We start from the raw sequence: 17,280 nt of genomic DNA on the forward strand, positions 1-17,280 counted from the left end.
CGGCAGGCGCGCAGCTCCGCGCGGCGCCCCGCGCGCTCCCGACGCCGCCGCACGCGCAGCCTCGCTCGCGGCGGCGCGCGCCGGCCTTCCCTCCTCCTCCTGACGGCAGGGGGCGCTGCAGGGAAAAACGGGAACGGGGACGGGAATGGGAATGGGGACGGGAATGGGGAACGGGAATGGGGACGGGGAACGGGAATGGGGACGGGGACGGGAACGGGAATGGGGACGGGAATGGGGAACGGGAATGGGAATGGGAACAGGAACGGGAATGGGGACGGGAACGGGGAACGGGAATGGGGACGGGAACGGGAATGGGGACGGAGACGAGAACAGGGACGGGGACGGGGAACGGGAACGGGAATGGGCACCGGCACCACCGGCTGGGGAGCAGCGAATCGCGGGAGCGAGCCACGGGGAGGCTGCTCGGGCGGGCTCCGGAAGAGAGTGGGAAAAGGGAGCCTGTGTCCCTTGGCGCTGTCCCCTGCGGACATCGATGCCCTGGCTGGAGCTGCAGCAGGAGCTTAGGGAGGGCGGGTGGGGGCCAGGTGCTTTATTGAATATCGTGTTTTCCCAGTTTTGCAGGTCACGGGGTTGGAGGATGAAATAAAGGACATAACCAAATTCAGGTATATTTAGGCATACCTTTGGGATGGGCCAAGATTAACGTATGTGGGCACTTCAACCTTTACCTAGCTAGGATGCTCTGGCACAGGATTAATAAAATTTGCAAATACTTTAGGCTTTGCGTAAAGCATTGATATTTAAGGACTAGATACTTTGAAGATTTCAGGGCTAGCATGTAGTTGCTTCTATCATTCTCAGTGTTGCTGTACCTCCAGCTTCCCAAAGCATTCTGAAACCAATACCAGCTTTCCCTTAACATATGAAATGGCCAGTGCAATTGGGGTGACCCACCCGTAGGAAAAATCTGTCAAATGTGAAGAGTATATTTTGAAAGCTCAAAATCCCCATGGGATACAGAAAGAATCTATTTCCAGTTAAAAACTCAGTAATTTAAAGCAAATTACATGACTTGGGGTGCACCACTTTGACTCATCCATTTTCTGATATTTAGGTATTGCAATATTGCTGCACATTCTGCTTATGGTGGTGACTTGTACCTAATCCAGCAGTATATTAACCCAAGTTCAGTTCTGTTGTGTGTTTTACTGGGGGCTCTTCTCCACTAGTCTTTAATCTCTAATATTACTTTAAATGCTATTTATTTCATAAAATATGTTGCACTTTTTTAAAAATGCAGTTAGACTATTTAATATTTAATAATTCAGTTATAAGGGCCCTACCTTGCATCACTACGTCTGGACTTGGAGAATTATTTGCTGTAGCTGGGATAATTATCTAGGGAGAAAAAAAAAAATTCTTCCAGTTGGAATTGTTCTGAACTAGATTTCTTGTCATAATGCTGAAGTGTGTGGACTGATGTTAGACTGTTATATGGAAGCAGCTGGGGATTTTTGTACAAAAATTCAGTCCTGTGCTCAATGAAGTAGGGGAGTATTTTAGTCTTGGCTTCACTCTGCATAATACTGCAACTTGTTTTGAAATCTATTTGCCTGTTGGCTTTTGGTTTAAAAAGGATCAAACAACAACAAGAAGGTTGAATTTTTCAGAGTCAGCTGAAATATTTTTTCAGTGTCAGTTTAGTCCTAAGTACCTTAGCTTTCTTTGAAAAATCTAGTCCACATGCTGAGAAAAACTGACCATTATTTTCATCCCAAAATTTATCAATGTTTATAGATAGCACCAGAGTAAATAATTCCTGCCACTGTGGTGGTTTCAGATCATATAAAGAACTGTCAGACCCACTTTGTCTAGGAGAAAAATTGAAACACAGGCATTAAAACACTTGACCAAAGCCATGAAGCACAAGTTGAATGCTACCAATTTGTATGTGCTGGGACTGCAAGTGTCAAGCTTTTTGACCATTTTGAAGTGCTTTGAAATGTGGAGATGTAATATTTTATCTCCTTTTTTAAAACATGGAAAGGAAAAATAACTTCTAAGGCTTGCAGGTGGGTTTACTTCCTAAGAACTTCCAACTGATTTATAACAGTTTGTGAAGTGGTTTCCTTAGTGTCATTGAAAGCAGAGTAAAGGAACAAGTTGAACTTGCATTTTCATTTTCAGCCCTCAACCTTTTAGCTTAGCCTGTAAAACCAGGAATCAAAAAATAGGATAAACAGTGCAAAAGTAGGCTGGGATTCTCATGACTCCCATTCAAGGGCATTTTCCTTCTCTCCCTCTTGTCCTCACCCTGCCTGCTCTCCCTCCCTCACTGTCTTAGCAACAAGATTCACTGGCTGACTGTAGCTAACTTGTCTTCTACCCCCTCAAACCCATTAGTTCATCTATTTAAGTCATGCATCGAAGAAGCCTGCCCCCTTTGAGCACACAGCTCACTTAGGGCCCAATCCTACAATCTTCAATTTTTAAGGCAGAGAGAGTTTGCAATTGACTCAAATTACATTAGGATAGGACCTTTTATGTTCTAATTTCTTTACAAAAGCTGTAGCATGACGGAGAGGGTGTCGGTGCTATCACTGTTTTCCTTCATCTACCCTTTTCTTTATTTGAAGAGCACAACAGTATATGGAAAAGTCCTTAAATAATGGAGAAAGTAACTAAAACATCAATTCACAAAACCTCTTCTATTCACAAATGCTGCTTATTCATTATCAGTTCCAGAAAATTGCAGAGATTGGATTTGGTGAGCAATTAGAACATTCAGTAGAAAACTTAGAGCATCCAGGAGAAAACAGCATTGTAGTAGTAATGACTACAGCATCCCTTTTTGTCAAAGCTTTTAATGAAAATCACAGTCTTTTAGTGCATATTTTAACGAAATGCTAAACATTGGGCAGATCTCAGAAGGAAGCCTGCTCTTTTCGCACTCCTAACAACCTCTGGCATAATGAGGTGTGACAAATTGATTTAAAATGTAGTTGCAGGAAGAAGGGCAGGCGAGCTTTGCTCTGCCTTGTGGGTGTTGTAGTCGTTTTGCAGCTCTCTGCCTGGGCAGCAATAGGAACCCGGACTCGAAGTCCCACAGCTCCCACTAGAGCCCGCCGCACAGGCTCAGAGCCCATATGCGAGGAGGGGGTGACTACATTGTGTCTATTGTATGGTTTTTTTGTTTTGGTTTGGTTTCGGTTTTTTTTTTTTTTTTTTACCCCCGGGGCATTTTGCACGTTTCACGGGAGGTGTAAACCGGGAGTAAAAAGCATGGCAGATGAGCAAGAAATAATGTGCAAACTCGAGAGCATCAAGGAGATCAGGTATGTTTGCTTTGTGCCCCATCGCTTACATGAAGCAGCTTTTTCCTCGGGGGAGCGGAGGAGTTGCATCCATCTGAAAGTACCTATTGTGCTACTGAGGGAAAGAAAACTACCGCTGGGTTTACGACGAGAGCTCAAAATACATTTTTCTAAGCAGGGAGGGAGCATCTGCTGCGGGCAATCGCCGCTGGAATGCGTAGTGGAGGGCGGTAATGGTCGTGCATTTGCAGAGCAGCCCTGAGCGCTAGCACGGGAAGGCGGAGTGCGCGGTGGGAAGGACTGAGCGGCCCGGCGCAGCTGGGGGAGTGGTGTCGGGCCGCGGCTGTGTAGGGCTTCCACTGTTTGTTTGTTTGTTTGTTTTTAAGTCATTTGAATTAGCATTTCGTATTCATGAGGCTCTGAATCTGTTATTTTGCCTCACTCACTCCCGGGCAGGAGCCTTGTCGGGCTGAGAAGGAAGGGGGGATGGCAAGGGAAGCAGAGTCTGACACCCAGATCCGACGTGCCCTCGGGCAGGACACGGCTGGGCAGCGCTGCCGGCAGAGCCGCAGGGGGGCAGGACAGCCATCTGTCCATCCATCCGTCCGTCCGTCTGTCCGTCCGTCCCCCGCGGAGGGCGGCGGTAGGGTAGGGCCCTCCTTGGAGCGGTGGATCCGTGCGGGGTGAGAGGGGAGCGGCTGAGCCTCAGCGGCTTCTCCGTCCCTGCCCTCTCTCCCCTTCGGCCAAAGGCGGGCAGCGGCTGAGGGAGCCCCGCCGAGATGTCCCCGCCTGCTGCTTCGGGGACGGGGACACTCCGGACCGGGGCTTGTTCATCCGTGCCCTCCTGCCGCAAGGCCCGAGCGCCTCGGGCTGCGGTTCATGCAGTGCAAAACACCGGGAATTTGTATGTAGCGTCCTTTACACGGTGAGCTGCAGGATGCTGTGGAACAGGGGGCTCATTAAAAGCCAGGCAGGGTACAGCACCTGCCCACATCGGGAACGTTTTTCATAACTTTAGGCAGGGCGTTTCCACTCCTTGCTTCAGGGCACCGATTTTCAGGGTTAGGCCTGATCTGTCTGTTTACCTGGAGCCAAAACACCTTAGAGAGAACAGTGGTTTTGAATGCAGCTGGGAGGTGGAAGGCACGCTGACTGCGACACCCCAGAGCCGTGAGAGGGTTTTGGGACATGACAGCCAGAGAGGGGCTGGCAGAGGGAGAGGAGAGAGGGATCCCAGCTCCCAGGTGATCACAGGCACTTCTGCTGCTTACAGCATCTCTGGGCTGGCAGAGAGAGAGGAGAGAGGGATCCCAGCTCCCGGTGATCACAGGCACTTCTGGCTGGTTACAGCATCTCTAGGGAGCACACTTTATCCGTGGAACAATTTATTTGCAGCAGAGTATGGGCCTCAGCCTTCTTCCCACAATACCACAAAGATGAACAAAGATCCAGCAAAAATATTTGTCTGTCTAGTATCCCCAAACTATTTGTAGAAAGAGATGTGGCAGTGTAAGAACAATGATTTTGTACTCAACTGGTGCACAGGCTCTGTTTTAGAAAACAGATCTAAGTATGGCCTACTACAGTGTGTGGTCCAATTACTGTAGCACTTAATTTAAATTTTGTTTTTCAGTGAGAGTGGTATCCTCTATTTGGAAATTTACAGTGCATTCAGTTTTAGGATAACATATTCAAAGGTGATATATTAACTGCACTTGACAGATTTTTGCTATTATTTTGTGGTGTAAGGTAGAGCAAAGGTGAAGTTTAGCTTTAGTGTACAATGAAGTATCAAACAAGTTACTTGAGTGTATTTTAAATTAAAAAAAAAATCAGTGTCAAAAAGCCAGTCCTACTTGCAATGTTGATGTCCATTTTAAGTCGCCTTTAACAAAATCTGATCAAATAAACCTATTTACTCATTCGAAGCTTGCATTCTGTGAAGAATTTCCTTCAAGATAAACATGAGATTTCCTTAAGTTTACAGATTCAGCTTTGATAGATTTAGCAGACTTTATTTTAGTCTGCAATTTATGTATTCTACAGACAGAGGGGAAAGAAGTCTTCATGAACAAAATCAAAGAACTTGCCCATCTGTATAGTTGATGTCTATCATGTGTTATGATACAGCTTAGCTGGGTTTTGAAGGGATGTGGGAATCTGATTTTGAATCTGGGATCTGATCTCTATATCCATATCTGTAACTATAGATAAATACATATAATTTGTAGTCAAGGGAATACTTCTTTCAGTAAACCCATTGGATGCCCACAATCCAAGCATATATGCACATGCTTATTTATATGCATTAAATAATTCCACAGAAATAACCCAGTCATAAAATTAGGTAAATACCTAAAAACTCAGTGTTCTGACTGGGAGGAGATAAAAGAGAATAAGAGAGAATTTACTGATGAGAGATGCAGACATATGTCATAAATACAAGAGAGGAAACAGAAATTTTGTAATTGTTCTGTTTTAAATCTCCTTCATTCGTATTATCCCTGCCAGACCACCTGCTTCTGAATACATATTGTTTGTAAAAGTTTTTTATGGTACTGTTTTTATCTCTTGCAGCTTTATAAACTCCTGAAGTGAGAGAGGCAGCAGCCCAGGTCATATTACTAGCTATGACACTTGGAATATGTAGCCATAATTAATTGTCCAAGTGACTGACCTGCTTTCTGCCATGCTCTGTCAAAACCTGACAACATTCTATTAATTTCATAATTCAGTACAAGGACTCTCTTACCACTGAAAAGCTCAGCAAAAGATCTGGCATTAGAATTCAGTATTCTCCTTGTACCTCACCTTCTCTCAGACATATTTAGTCTCATTCTTGTCTGTTGCTGCTATTGCCTTCTTTCATCTATCTAATCCCATATAAAATGACACCTCACAAAAAAATGTGTCAGTGACTTACTGTTGTCTTTCTATCTTTTTAATTATCACTGGGATTCAGGAATAAGACTTTGCAGATGGAAAAAATAAAGGCAAGACTGAAAGCAGAATTTGAAGCCTTGGAGTCTGAGGAGAGGCACCTGAAGGAATATAAACAGGAAATGGACCTGCTGCTGCAAGAGAAGATGGCTCACGTGGAGGAGCTGCGACTGATCCACGCTGACATTAACGTGGTATGTGACAGCCCAGCTCAGACAGTCTGACTAAGACACAGCTGCACATGAATCATCCCACAGCTTGTGGAATTGTGCACGAGTGAAGCATCACTGGTTCAATAATGTGCACTTTACAACACTGTCCTAGGATCCTACAGAGAGTGCAAAGTAAATTTACCTCAGGATAATTGGTTTTTCCCTTTGTAGGGCAGGATATTTTATAATGCTGGCATAATAAGCTGTTGCACCAAGAGGATAGATAAGATAACCAAGCCTGTTGTGGCTATGTCTTTACCAGTAGCCACAGTGATACCACTCCAGCTGTCCCATAGAAAACAGTTCTTCCTGTTAGTCTTTTCTCATTTAGCACCCAGAAACAGAAACTTTGGCAGCTAGGTGGGACTAAGAGATTTTGAGAAAATACATAGTGTTTGTTATGTTCATAGTAAGAGCTGACTTTCATCACGGAGTGGAATCACCAAACATCAAGAAGCACCAGCCTGAAGAGAATTAATACAAATAAGAGAAACAACAATTTATAAACAGGGAAGACTAGCCAATTAGAGGGGCTAAATAGGGAATATACTTTAAAATACATTTTTGATCTCATATTAGGGCACTTACTTGGGGATCTTAGCTCTGAAGGTATCTGTGTTGCACTGGAAGAAAAAAGCTCCAAGTGAAAAAGTACAAGCTATGTACTGGATGTGCAGACTGCATTTATTTATGGCTTCAAATGTCTGCTTCCCTGTCCAGCTGCATAACCTCAGCCTCTGTTTCCTCCTCCTCTCTTTGTGCAGTCAAATTGTCTTTTCTCTGCTGCTTTTCCCACTTGCTGCAGTAAGAGAAGCAGAAACCTTTCCTTAGCTTGTTTGTTAACTTCTGCCAGTCAATGTTCAGGTATCTTAGAAACACAGAAAATTAGTTTATGCTACTTCAAGCTCTTGTTTAGTGTCTCTTGAGAGTCTTCAATAGCTCCTCACTTGCTGACTTTATTTGTAGCCCATCTCTCTGCTTTTTCTGTTGTTCAGAAGGTCCTATAGGTTGAATGCACTTTTAAAATATGAAAATGCATCTCATATGTCACTTTCTGTTGCTTCTTCTTTGCCCATTTTTCATCCTCTCAATACCATAAGTCTTTGTTTTACTATTGCATTGTCTCAAATCTCTTGCAACTTGAGTGAGAAAAATCTCCTCTTTCTGGTACAATCTGCTGCTCAGTCGGAGGGGAACAGTTCTTTAAAAACACGCCCAACCTCCTGTTTCAGATGGAGAACACTATCAAGCAGTCTGAGAATGATCTTAACAAGCTCTTGGAATCGACTCGCAGGCTCCACGAGGAGTACAAGCCCCTCAAGGAGCACGTAGATGCCTTGAGAATGACTCTGGGCCTGCAGAGGCTGCCAGACCTGTGTGAAGAGGAAGAGAAACTGTCCCTTGAGTAAGTCTTCAAAGCAAACATTATCTGGCTTTATGCTTTCTTTCAATTCTACTGGTCATTTTCTTATTTTAATTTTGTTGGTAGGTGAAAAAAAACAACCCGAGAGGTAAGCATGAAAAACAAAAGTTAGCAGAAAAGGGATGTGGAGGACATGTGTTTGATAACATTCAGTCTGAATTTGTTCCAGGTTAAATTTAGGTTATTCCAAGCTACAAACTCTACATACCACATTCAAGGGTGGTTGTTGGCCTTCTAGGTTTTATACTGTATGTCACTTTTTCTATCTTTTTATTTTTCCCTGAAATTTACTTCTTTAGCAAGCAATAGTAGGAGGCAATACACAAGAGGGATACAAACCAAGTATTCTTCAGCTGGGTTGTGCTGCTCCTAGTCAGAGTTTTACTTTTTGCTGCCTGTACATGGCAGTGGCTTTTAGCCAAATACTGTGACTGTCAACAAGTTTCCCTGAGATGTGGAATGGATTTGGATAATAAATCACAGTCTCATTTTTACATATAACCTAGGCAGGGCAGAGTGGCAGAATTAGCTGCTGTTCAAAGAACAGTGTCCTTTGCTTAACAGACCAGTTTTAAATGCAAGAGATGTTTTAATAAGCATGTATTGCTCTTATTGCCCAACATAATTAATATAGTTTACACATACACACACAGTTTTCAAGATTTCCTTTGTATTTCAATAGAAATGTTGTTTTGCATTCCAAACACCTTGACACTACAAAGAATGTATTGGTCTGTTTATTAATCTGTTGTGTACAGATTAATAAACAGTTATTATTGAAAGTTATTAATTTTAACAGAATAAAATGGAAAAACTGTTTGGCACAGGTGCATCTGAAGCTGTTGCCTATTTTTCTTCTATACATGTTGTCTATTTTTCATCTTACTAGATTTATATCCAGTCTGGAATCTGGCTGAAGTATAGAAATGCAGCAGAAAACACCACACATTCTATTTATGAACTAGTCAATGTGTAGGCAATTTGGCAGTTTGACTCTAGTGGAGGAACATGATAAGGAAATGTGATCCACTGTATTTTAACACCAAATATCCTTTACAGACTAATGAAATACTCCAGAAGGTGGTTACATTTTTTGTTTGTCATTCTTTTGTCTAGCTACTTTGAAAAGCAGAAAGCAGAATGGCAGACAGAACCACAGGAGCCTCCCATCCCAGAGTCTCTGGCTGCAGCTGCAGCAGCTGCCCAACAGCTGCAGGTGGCCAGGAAGCAAGACACCAGACAGACAGCAACTTTCAGACAGCAGCCACCTCCAATGAAGGTCAGGAGATGGAATGTGCTGGGTTTTCTCTTTTGTCATTGGAATGCATTATGTTTAGAAAGTGATTAATGTTTGTGAAAAGGAAAAATTACATGTCCTGATTGCGATTTTCCTTGCAGTGGTTCAAAACAAGAACAAGCAGTAGACTAAAGTAGTAGCACCAGTCATCAAGGGTTAAGGATAAGAATCTTTTGGGACTTAAAAGTCACCCTCAGCAGACATGTAGGCCATTCCCACTCCTCTTGTGTTTCACTTGGGAGCAAGGGATGTAAGAAAGAGAAAAAATCTCGGCAAAAGAAAAAGTAGTGGCTCTTAGTTAATGCCATATGGAGTCATACTAAAAGCAGCGCACATATTTTATGAGGGAAATTAACCAATGGTGTAAATTACCAGGAAAAGTGATTGCTTCTGCACTTGGAATCTTCAAGAGTAACATGTAGATTAATGTAACATAACCACAGGCACTTCAGTGGCAGTTTTACTCAGCTCCTTAGGTAGTGAGAAGAGTTAAGTAGTTACATAGGGGTATTCATCCCACCCAGGTTCCAGAGTCACTAAGAAGGCTAACTGATGTAGGTACACCCCAAAGTAATATACTTAGTATCTGTAGCTAGGCAATTGAAAAGCCATTCTGCAAGCAATGGGCTTCAGTCAAACATAAATTACAGTGCTTAGTCTGGAGCAAAAGGGTAAAGTTCTGTACCTTGTGTTAAGTATGTGGAATTCATCCAATCACCTGCTCCTGCCTTCAATTCTGTGGCATTGCAGTTGGCCATCACTGTAACTTCTCTGACTCAGTGAACTATTAGGCAGGTAAACACCTTTAATACATCATTGTAAAAAACACAAAATAGAATTTAAAGTTACTGACACACGTATGAGCCACATGTCTGCAGAAATGTAGTTTTAATTCAATGAGATGCTCCTGTTTTTCAGTAAGCCTGAAATTACAATCCACATGCCTAGATGGTATAGAATGCAGCAGCAGTCTGCCTTTGCAGGCAGGGAGCCTTGTTTTTGTCTGTGCTGTAAGGCAGAGTGTGATGCTCAATAACCTGTGTACCAAGGCCACTTTGATGTTTGTAACCAATTGCATTTCAGGCGTGTTTGTCGTGTCACCAACAAATCCACCGGAACGCGCCCATATGTCCACTCTGCAAAGCAAAGAGCCGATCTCGGAATCCCAAAAAGCCCAAGAGGAAACAGGATGAATGAAATCCAGGAGATTGACAAGCTGTGTGACCTGTCCCAGTACTCTTCCAATAGAATGGCAAATTTGCCCAGACTTTACTGAATTGCAGACTCAAGTATGACAGTCTCATTGTTTTCTATTTAAATGCAATGTAAGCACAATGTTCCTGCTCTAAGTTCCTTCCAGTCTTTAGGATTTGATTTTAGGAAAGTAAATATTACTGGTGCTACAGTTTAACATTTCAATTGCTCCATCTTTTGTACTCCTAAACAAACTGGAATTCTTTGTGCAAGTGTCCTAAATGTCAGGCTATTTCTATTGACCAAATGTGATCACCACAAATGCTTTTATGTTCTCTTTTTAAAAAACAGATGTTACTAAAAGATTATTCTGTTTTCTCCTGATAACAGGAGACTATTTGAAGTGCTAAAATAGCAGACTGTCTGTTTGTTTCACTGAAGAACAGTTTGTTCTCCTATCTCGTAAGACTGGGTAGATTTGGGTATCCAATGGAACTCTTTTTAAACAGGAAATGTTCAGGGAAAACAAGATTTGTTATACCGAAAATCAATGCATTAAGGACACACATGGGTTTTGATTTACTGAAGTTGATTGTACCATTCCCTCAAACTTGACTTAAAACTTGGAAAGGTGCTCTCTGTGTATGAATTTTTAAAAATTATGTTTTAACATCTTAACAGGTTATTATTTTCAGCAGTCAGAAGACTGACTGACTTAAGAACAAGGCTGAAGTGAACTGTATTAGTGGTCCTCCTAGGCTTTATGGCTGACCAATGCACTGTGGTTCTCTAGGAAACATGTATGATATATGCCAGATCTCTATGTGCACAGACTGCACATCAGCCATTCTGCATGTCTTCTGTTCCTGGTTTCTACAGCCAAAATCTGCCAGACGTATCCTCCACTGGAGCATAGGAAAGTTCAGGAACATGCATGAGGAACAGTGTCAACTAAAAATTATATCATTCTCCAGAACCAAGGAGCTTTGGTGTCATTGTCCTCCCTCAACCAAAACTTTCTATTTTTCTGTCTTTTAATAGGTCATTTTCAAATAAGCTTTACTTCAGGCCAGTTTGTTTTCTTGTTCCCTGTGTGCCAAAGGAACCCTGACTAAAGCTTCTGGATTAGATCACTCCCTGTATGTTTTCCCTTTGTTTCATGTAATGTAACAACAGTTCTTGCAATGGGAAGGATGGCAATGATTCACTTACAGAGCCGGCACTTGAAATTTACTCATCTCTAATCCCAGTTTTGTGACCACCTTTGTTGCCTAAATTGATCTCAAGTGTTAAATATTCTTTTTACTAACTCTGGGACACAGGAACTGCTTGTTCACACTCTTCTCTCTTTAGCCCAGGTTTCTCTCTACTGTTATGTCAGAGTGGTTATACTGGGAATTTGGCTTGTTAGACAGAACAGGGAAGCCCCAAGTCTCTGCTCCAAGAACTTTGCCAAATGCTGGCAACTGTAATAAATCCACATGATGTAATTTTGCTGGCCAAATCACATACGTTGCCATTAATTTCCTAAGTTTGCCACAGAGTACATGATTGATTTACTGAATATATTCCTAAAACTTAAGCCAGGTTCAGGAGATATTCCCCCATTTTCATGTTACATAGTCAAATCAACATCTGTCAACAGCAGACAGAATGTGGACCACCTGCCCCTGAAAATACGTGAAGAGCAGATTCTGCTAGCTGAATGACAGGGATTTGGTCTGTGAGATAGCAATAATGGAAGATAGTCTCCATGCTCCAAATGGCAATAGTGTGTTATGCATGTCTTGTAGCACAAATACTGGATTCTACTGTTTTAAATGTCAGAGTGGTCGCATGCTGTGTGCTCTGTTCAGAGCAATTCCTATGGAGTTGAAGGGAAACTGCACAGAGTTAAAAGACAGTATGTGGACTTCCCCAAAGTGCATACATGAGAGCAGCATACTTTAATGGTAGTTGTACATAAATTTAAGTAGTGACAATGGAGTGGGTGAATGGTCTGCAATAAAGTAGTGTGAATAGGAGGATTGATTTGTAGAGACTTCTACTTACAGTTCTGAAATAGGTAGGGTTAGTCATCGTTGTTCTCACTTTACCGTTACTTTGCCAGGTTCTTTCTTTCTTGGGAGATCCCTTAACTGAAGTATACTTAAGGATACACCATTTGCTAATTTAGTACAAGAGTTTGTACTTTTACTTTTTTAAACTAGCCTCATGGGCTCTTGTGTTTTACAAGGTTAGGGTTTGGTTGTTTTGTGTTTTTTTTAAGTGATTATGACACACTGTGTTTGCATCAATTGTAGTAGTATTTACAAATTTTCACATCCTTTACAAAGTTCTGCCATATTAGTAGCATGCTTTGCTGAGGGTGAGTGTAACTGGAGATAAGTCAGCAGGGTGCCCTGTCTGCCAAAAGGGCCAACCATAACCTGGGGTACATCAAGCACAGCATTGCCAGCTGTTTGTCTCACTCTACACTGCACTGGTGAGGCCTTGAGCACTGCGGACAGTTTGGGATTTCCTCAGTGCAAGAAGGACATCAGAAGGAAATCAGACTGTTACAGTGTTCTAGAGGAGGAGTGTGACCAACACTGCAAAAAGTCTCAAGGACAAGACCTCTGAGGAGCAGCTGAGGACACTTGCCTTGTTTGTTCAGTTTGGAGAAAAGAGGGCTGAGGAGTGCGCTCAAGGACAAGACCTCTGAGGAGCAGCTGAGGACACTTGCCTTGTTCAGTCTGGAGAAAAGAGGGCTGAGGAGTGCACTCATCACAGCCTACAACTTCCTCCAGAGGGAAGCAGAGAAGGAGGAGGTGCTGATCCCCCTCTGATGACCAGCAACAAGATACGAGGACACAGAATGAAGCTGCAGTGAGGGAAGTTCAGGTTGGACCCCAGGAAAAGGTTCTTCTCTGAGAGAGAGGTTGGTCACTAGCCCAGTGACCCAGGGAAGTGGCCAAGGCACCAAGCCTGTCTGGGTTTGAGGATCACCTGGATGACAGTCTCAGCCATACAGTTAAATGCTAGGTAGTTGGACCTGATGATCCTTGTGGATCCCGTCATACTTGAGATATTCTATGATTCTAGCCATTTCAAGGAGGTAAAATATGTATTCTGTATTAGGGGACCATGGGGTGGGGGCAGGGAGGGAAGCAGTGTCTTTCATAGGGAAGGAGTATTCTTTTCTCTCACAGAACAATCATGGAAGTTTAACAGAAGAACTCTTCTTGTGACAGCCCCAGGCTCTTTTCTCCCAGGCAACTCTCTCAAGAGACTGGAGGAATAATTATGAAATATTGATTTCTTGGTATTCAGACAGAAGAGGAAGCTGTCTGAAGAGCAGCTCTTAATACAAGTCTACTGCATTTTTGCTTCATGGAGCAATAATGGCTTCTTCGTTTGTATCTGAAGTCCTTGTGGATGCTTCTTCACTTCGCTTAAATTTATTCTTATTTGGGTCAAATTGTCTGAGTAGACAATGAGACCCTCCTCAAAGCTTAGGAGACTTTTATGTTACTGAAGTCTGGTTTAACCCTGTCTTTGTCCTTCTGTTTTTAAAAGGGTATCCGTGTAACAACAAAAGAACTGGATTCTCTTGATGAAGATGGTTTCCAGATCTTTGTTCATCACTTGCCTCAAAGGATAGTCCTGTTGTTCTGCAAACAAACAGAAAAAAACCAAAATCCCCAGCCTTTCACCCTGCCATCAAGCCTCAGCTCATAAGTAAAAGGATGCAAACATTGTACTGTATCTAAATTCTTTGCTATAGAAATTTTCATCCAAGCTGCGGTGGATCAGTTGTCCAAACTTTAGTGTCAAGGACACCATTAACTACAGAGAAAATGTCAGGCCAATTTAAATACTTGCACTTCCTGAATTCAACCTTAGCTTTATAAATAGGACCCTGACTGAACCTGACAGTGGCTTCAATTTACATGATCTAAATTTGAAAGAATAGACATTGATGTGTTACTTTAAATAGCATACTATTCAAGAAATTAGGACTTCACTAGCACTTTAAATAAATACAAAGTGCTTTATTATTTTATTTTACAGTTTTCTAATTCCTCCAGCATACATTTTCATTTTAGTATTTAGGTATTCTAGCAATATCTGGTGTTTTCACTGGCTTCTGTGTTTTAAGTATTTTACTCCTGTGCCTCATAGGAGTAAGAGTGTGAGATCTGTTTAATTTGTCTGTACAGTCCTTTTAAATAAATGTTTGTTTCATGTCATGCTTTCTTTCTGCAGAGTACTTTCACATCTGTTATGTGCTTATGCTACTAAGAAGCCCAGGTGGTAAAACTCAGTTCTCTGATTTTACAGAATACACTTAGCCACAATTCTGTTACACCTTTATAGAAACTTTATTGAAATAAATAAGGGGAAAGAAAAATCCCTTCAAAGGAGCTTTAGAAATTAGAAAGGAAAAGGAGATAGCACATCAGGTTTTAACCTAGTCAGAGTTCTCAGTTTTTTCTTCTAAAGTTAAATTTGAAAGCGGCAAGAAATACAATTCCTTCTCCAACTTAATAATAATTTTGATCTCTGTTAATTTTGTTTAGCAATATGAATTGTTGACTTTAAAACAATGTGCCCTAATTTCTGTTCATCCTGCTGCTTTTTTCAATTTCTTAATCTGAGTTGTAATAGTTTACGTAACAGTAACAGTAACAGTAACAGTAACAAAGCTAATACACATTCATACCTTCCTAAGAACTAACCCTGAAATACTCCCTGTAACTAACATCAGCTTCCATCACATTTTCCTGAACTTAGCAAGATTCTGTGGTAAAATGAGTTTCAAACCCCTGGATCTTCCTAAATCTAATATTAAAGTGTAGCATTAAAAACAATCTAATATATTTCAAGGAAAAGAAAAAAAAAAACCAAAACAAAGCACCAAAGCATGTCCCACCCTTAAAACCACTACTTAAAAATTTCTATTGTGCTTTTCAGGCTTTACTCCAACTAGCCTTACTCTTAACTTCCCCTCTTCACTCTATTCAGGTGAAGTGGTTTAATGGTGGATTTAGCAGTGCTGGGTGAATGGTTGGGCTTTGGTGATATCAAAGCTCTTTTCCAACCTAAATGGTTCGAAGGTTCTTTATGTCCCGCTCCCTTTTTCCCCCCTCACTTGCTGTTCCTTTCGCCTTTTTCTTGTCCCTGTGTTTTCTGATTTTCTCTGTCCTGTTCCCAGCCTTGTGCTTTCCCTGTACAACCCCGCCACCAAGCTGGTTCCCTCTTCCCCTTCCTCTTTCCTCTTCTTCTCTTCCTCCTCCCCTTCCCTCATCACAGGGTTGCTCCTGGTGCTCTCCACCTGTGTCCAGCAGCTCCAGGAGCTGACCACCATCAGTCAGTTCCCTGCAGACTGACGGTGCTGCTCCACAACAACCCCGGAGGTGTCCCGTGGGCAGGGCCCCCAGGTGAAGGAACCTGCTGAAGGAACTTGTCACGAGTGTGACAGAATAAACCCTTATCAGCCACCTCTGCTGTCCCTTTGCACTGGGCTGTGAGGAGCCCTGGGCAGGAGGTGATGCCCGAAGAGAACCGGACAATGGCCTCCTGTTCCTGCTGGGCCCCAGCTGTGGGGCCTGTGGCATCTCTGGTCCTTTATGTCTCTGGGTGACATTTTTTGTTTTGGTCCTACAAATACGATACATAGGGGCTTGAAAACACAAATACAACTTCTGTACATATAAATTATATAAAGGGAACAATAAAAGGCTTGAAAATGGGAGAAAATGTTATTTCCCAGCTGTGGGGCCTGACAACATCTCTGGTCCTGTGCTCACGGTTCTTCAAATTTTTATGTTTCTGGGTCACATTTTTTGCTTTGGTCCTACAAATACAGATACATAGGGGCTTGAAAATACAAATACAACTTCTGCACATATAAATGACATAAATATAAAGGGCTTGAAAACGGGACAAAATGTGATTCGCGTGAAGGCAGCAGGAGCCGCTCCGCGCCCTCAGAGGCTGTGTCACTGCAGCCGGGAGCCTGGCTGGGCCCTGCGTCGCTGCTGCCGCCCGCAGGCCAAGGGCGGCACGGCGCCCGCAGAATGCGCATGCGCGGCCTCTCGAACGCCTCGCGGGCGCCCCCCGCATGTCAAAGGTGGTGCTGCAGCCCAGAATGTGAACGTGACCTGACAAGCGCCGAGGCTTTTTACGCTTTTTACACTTTCTTACGCTTTTTACACTTTGTACACTATTTACCCTTTCTACGCTCAGTGCTGCCGCCCGGAGGGAAGCCCCCCGGCGCTGTCCTTGGCCTCCCGCCGGCCCCGCGGCCCGCCCGGGCCCGGGAGCAGCGTGGCCGCGCCGCGCTCTCCCCGAGCAGCAGAAATGCAGCACCCAAACCCAGAGCAGCCTCCGCTCCGAGCCGGGCGAAGAGTGACCGCCCCCGGCTGAGAAACTGCCAAAACAGCCCCGCTCCCCGCCAGAACCGTCTCAAGGGCATGTCAAGGCACTCCGCTTCGTCTTTTGTCTCTTGGGCGCTATTTTGCATCTCCCTGACAACAAACGCGAAGAAATTCCCTTTAAAAACCTAACTCACAACACGCAGAAACTCAAATAGAGAGGTGCTATAGCTGAGGTTTTTTCCACAGCTTGAATCCGGTGTGTCACATCACTGCTTTTCTCATTGCCTGTGGCTGGGGAACTTCTTGAAGCGATAATAACATTTTCATAGATGTGAACAGCAGCTGTGTAAAAGCTTTGCAGTTGCACATGACAGGCTGAGACTCATTGCTCCCTTAAGTGGATGTAAATTGCTCCCTCCTGGTGCAGTCAGGGACCCAAACACAGGGACTGTCACATCAGCAGGACACTGACCTGTCACACCAGCCTTTGCTTCCCCCAAACAGCTGCTGAGATACATTCTCTGTAACACATCTTACAGGCTATGGTTTATTATAAGGTTTTATTTTATTAACGAGC

The 17,280-nt window shown here is 43.1% G+C and overlaps 1 protein-coding gene across 2 annotated transcripts; it reads left to right on the plus strand.

Moving 5' to 3' along the window:
* Positions 1 to 343: 343 nt before the first annotated feature.
* On the plus strand, positions 344 to 11,321 carry ZC4H2 (zinc finger C4H2-type containing). 2 transcript variants are annotated; one of them, XM_041485253.1, is made up of 5 exons: positions 344 to 626; positions 6,238 to 6,409; positions 7,660 to 7,832; positions 8,967 to 9,129; positions 10,231 to 11,321. In XM_041485253.1, exons 2-5 carry the CDS (start codon positions 6,254 to 6,256, stop codon positions 10,342 to 10,344), a joined length of 606 nt encoding a protein of 201 aa, XP_041341187.1. In that variant the 5' UTR covers positions 344 to 626; positions 6,238 to 6,253; the 3' UTR covers positions 10,345 to 11,321. The 2 variants fall into 2 exon arrangements, with proteins under 2 accessions (XP_041341187.1, XP_041341186.1); XM_041485252.1 differs by lacking the exon at positions 344 to 626 and adding an exon at positions 3,019 to 3,296.
* The last annotated feature ends 5,959 nt before the right edge of the window (positions 11,322 to 17,280 follow it).

Source organism: Pyrgilauda ruficollis, unplaced genomic scaffold (genome assembly GCF_017590135.1).
Source record: "Pyrgilauda ruficollis isolate IOZ18807 unplaced genomic scaffold, ASM1759013v1 scaffold7, whole genome shotgun sequence".
Classification (NCBI taxonomy): Eukaryota; Metazoa; Chordata; class Aves; order Passeriformes; family Passeridae; genus Pyrgilauda; species Pyrgilauda ruficollis.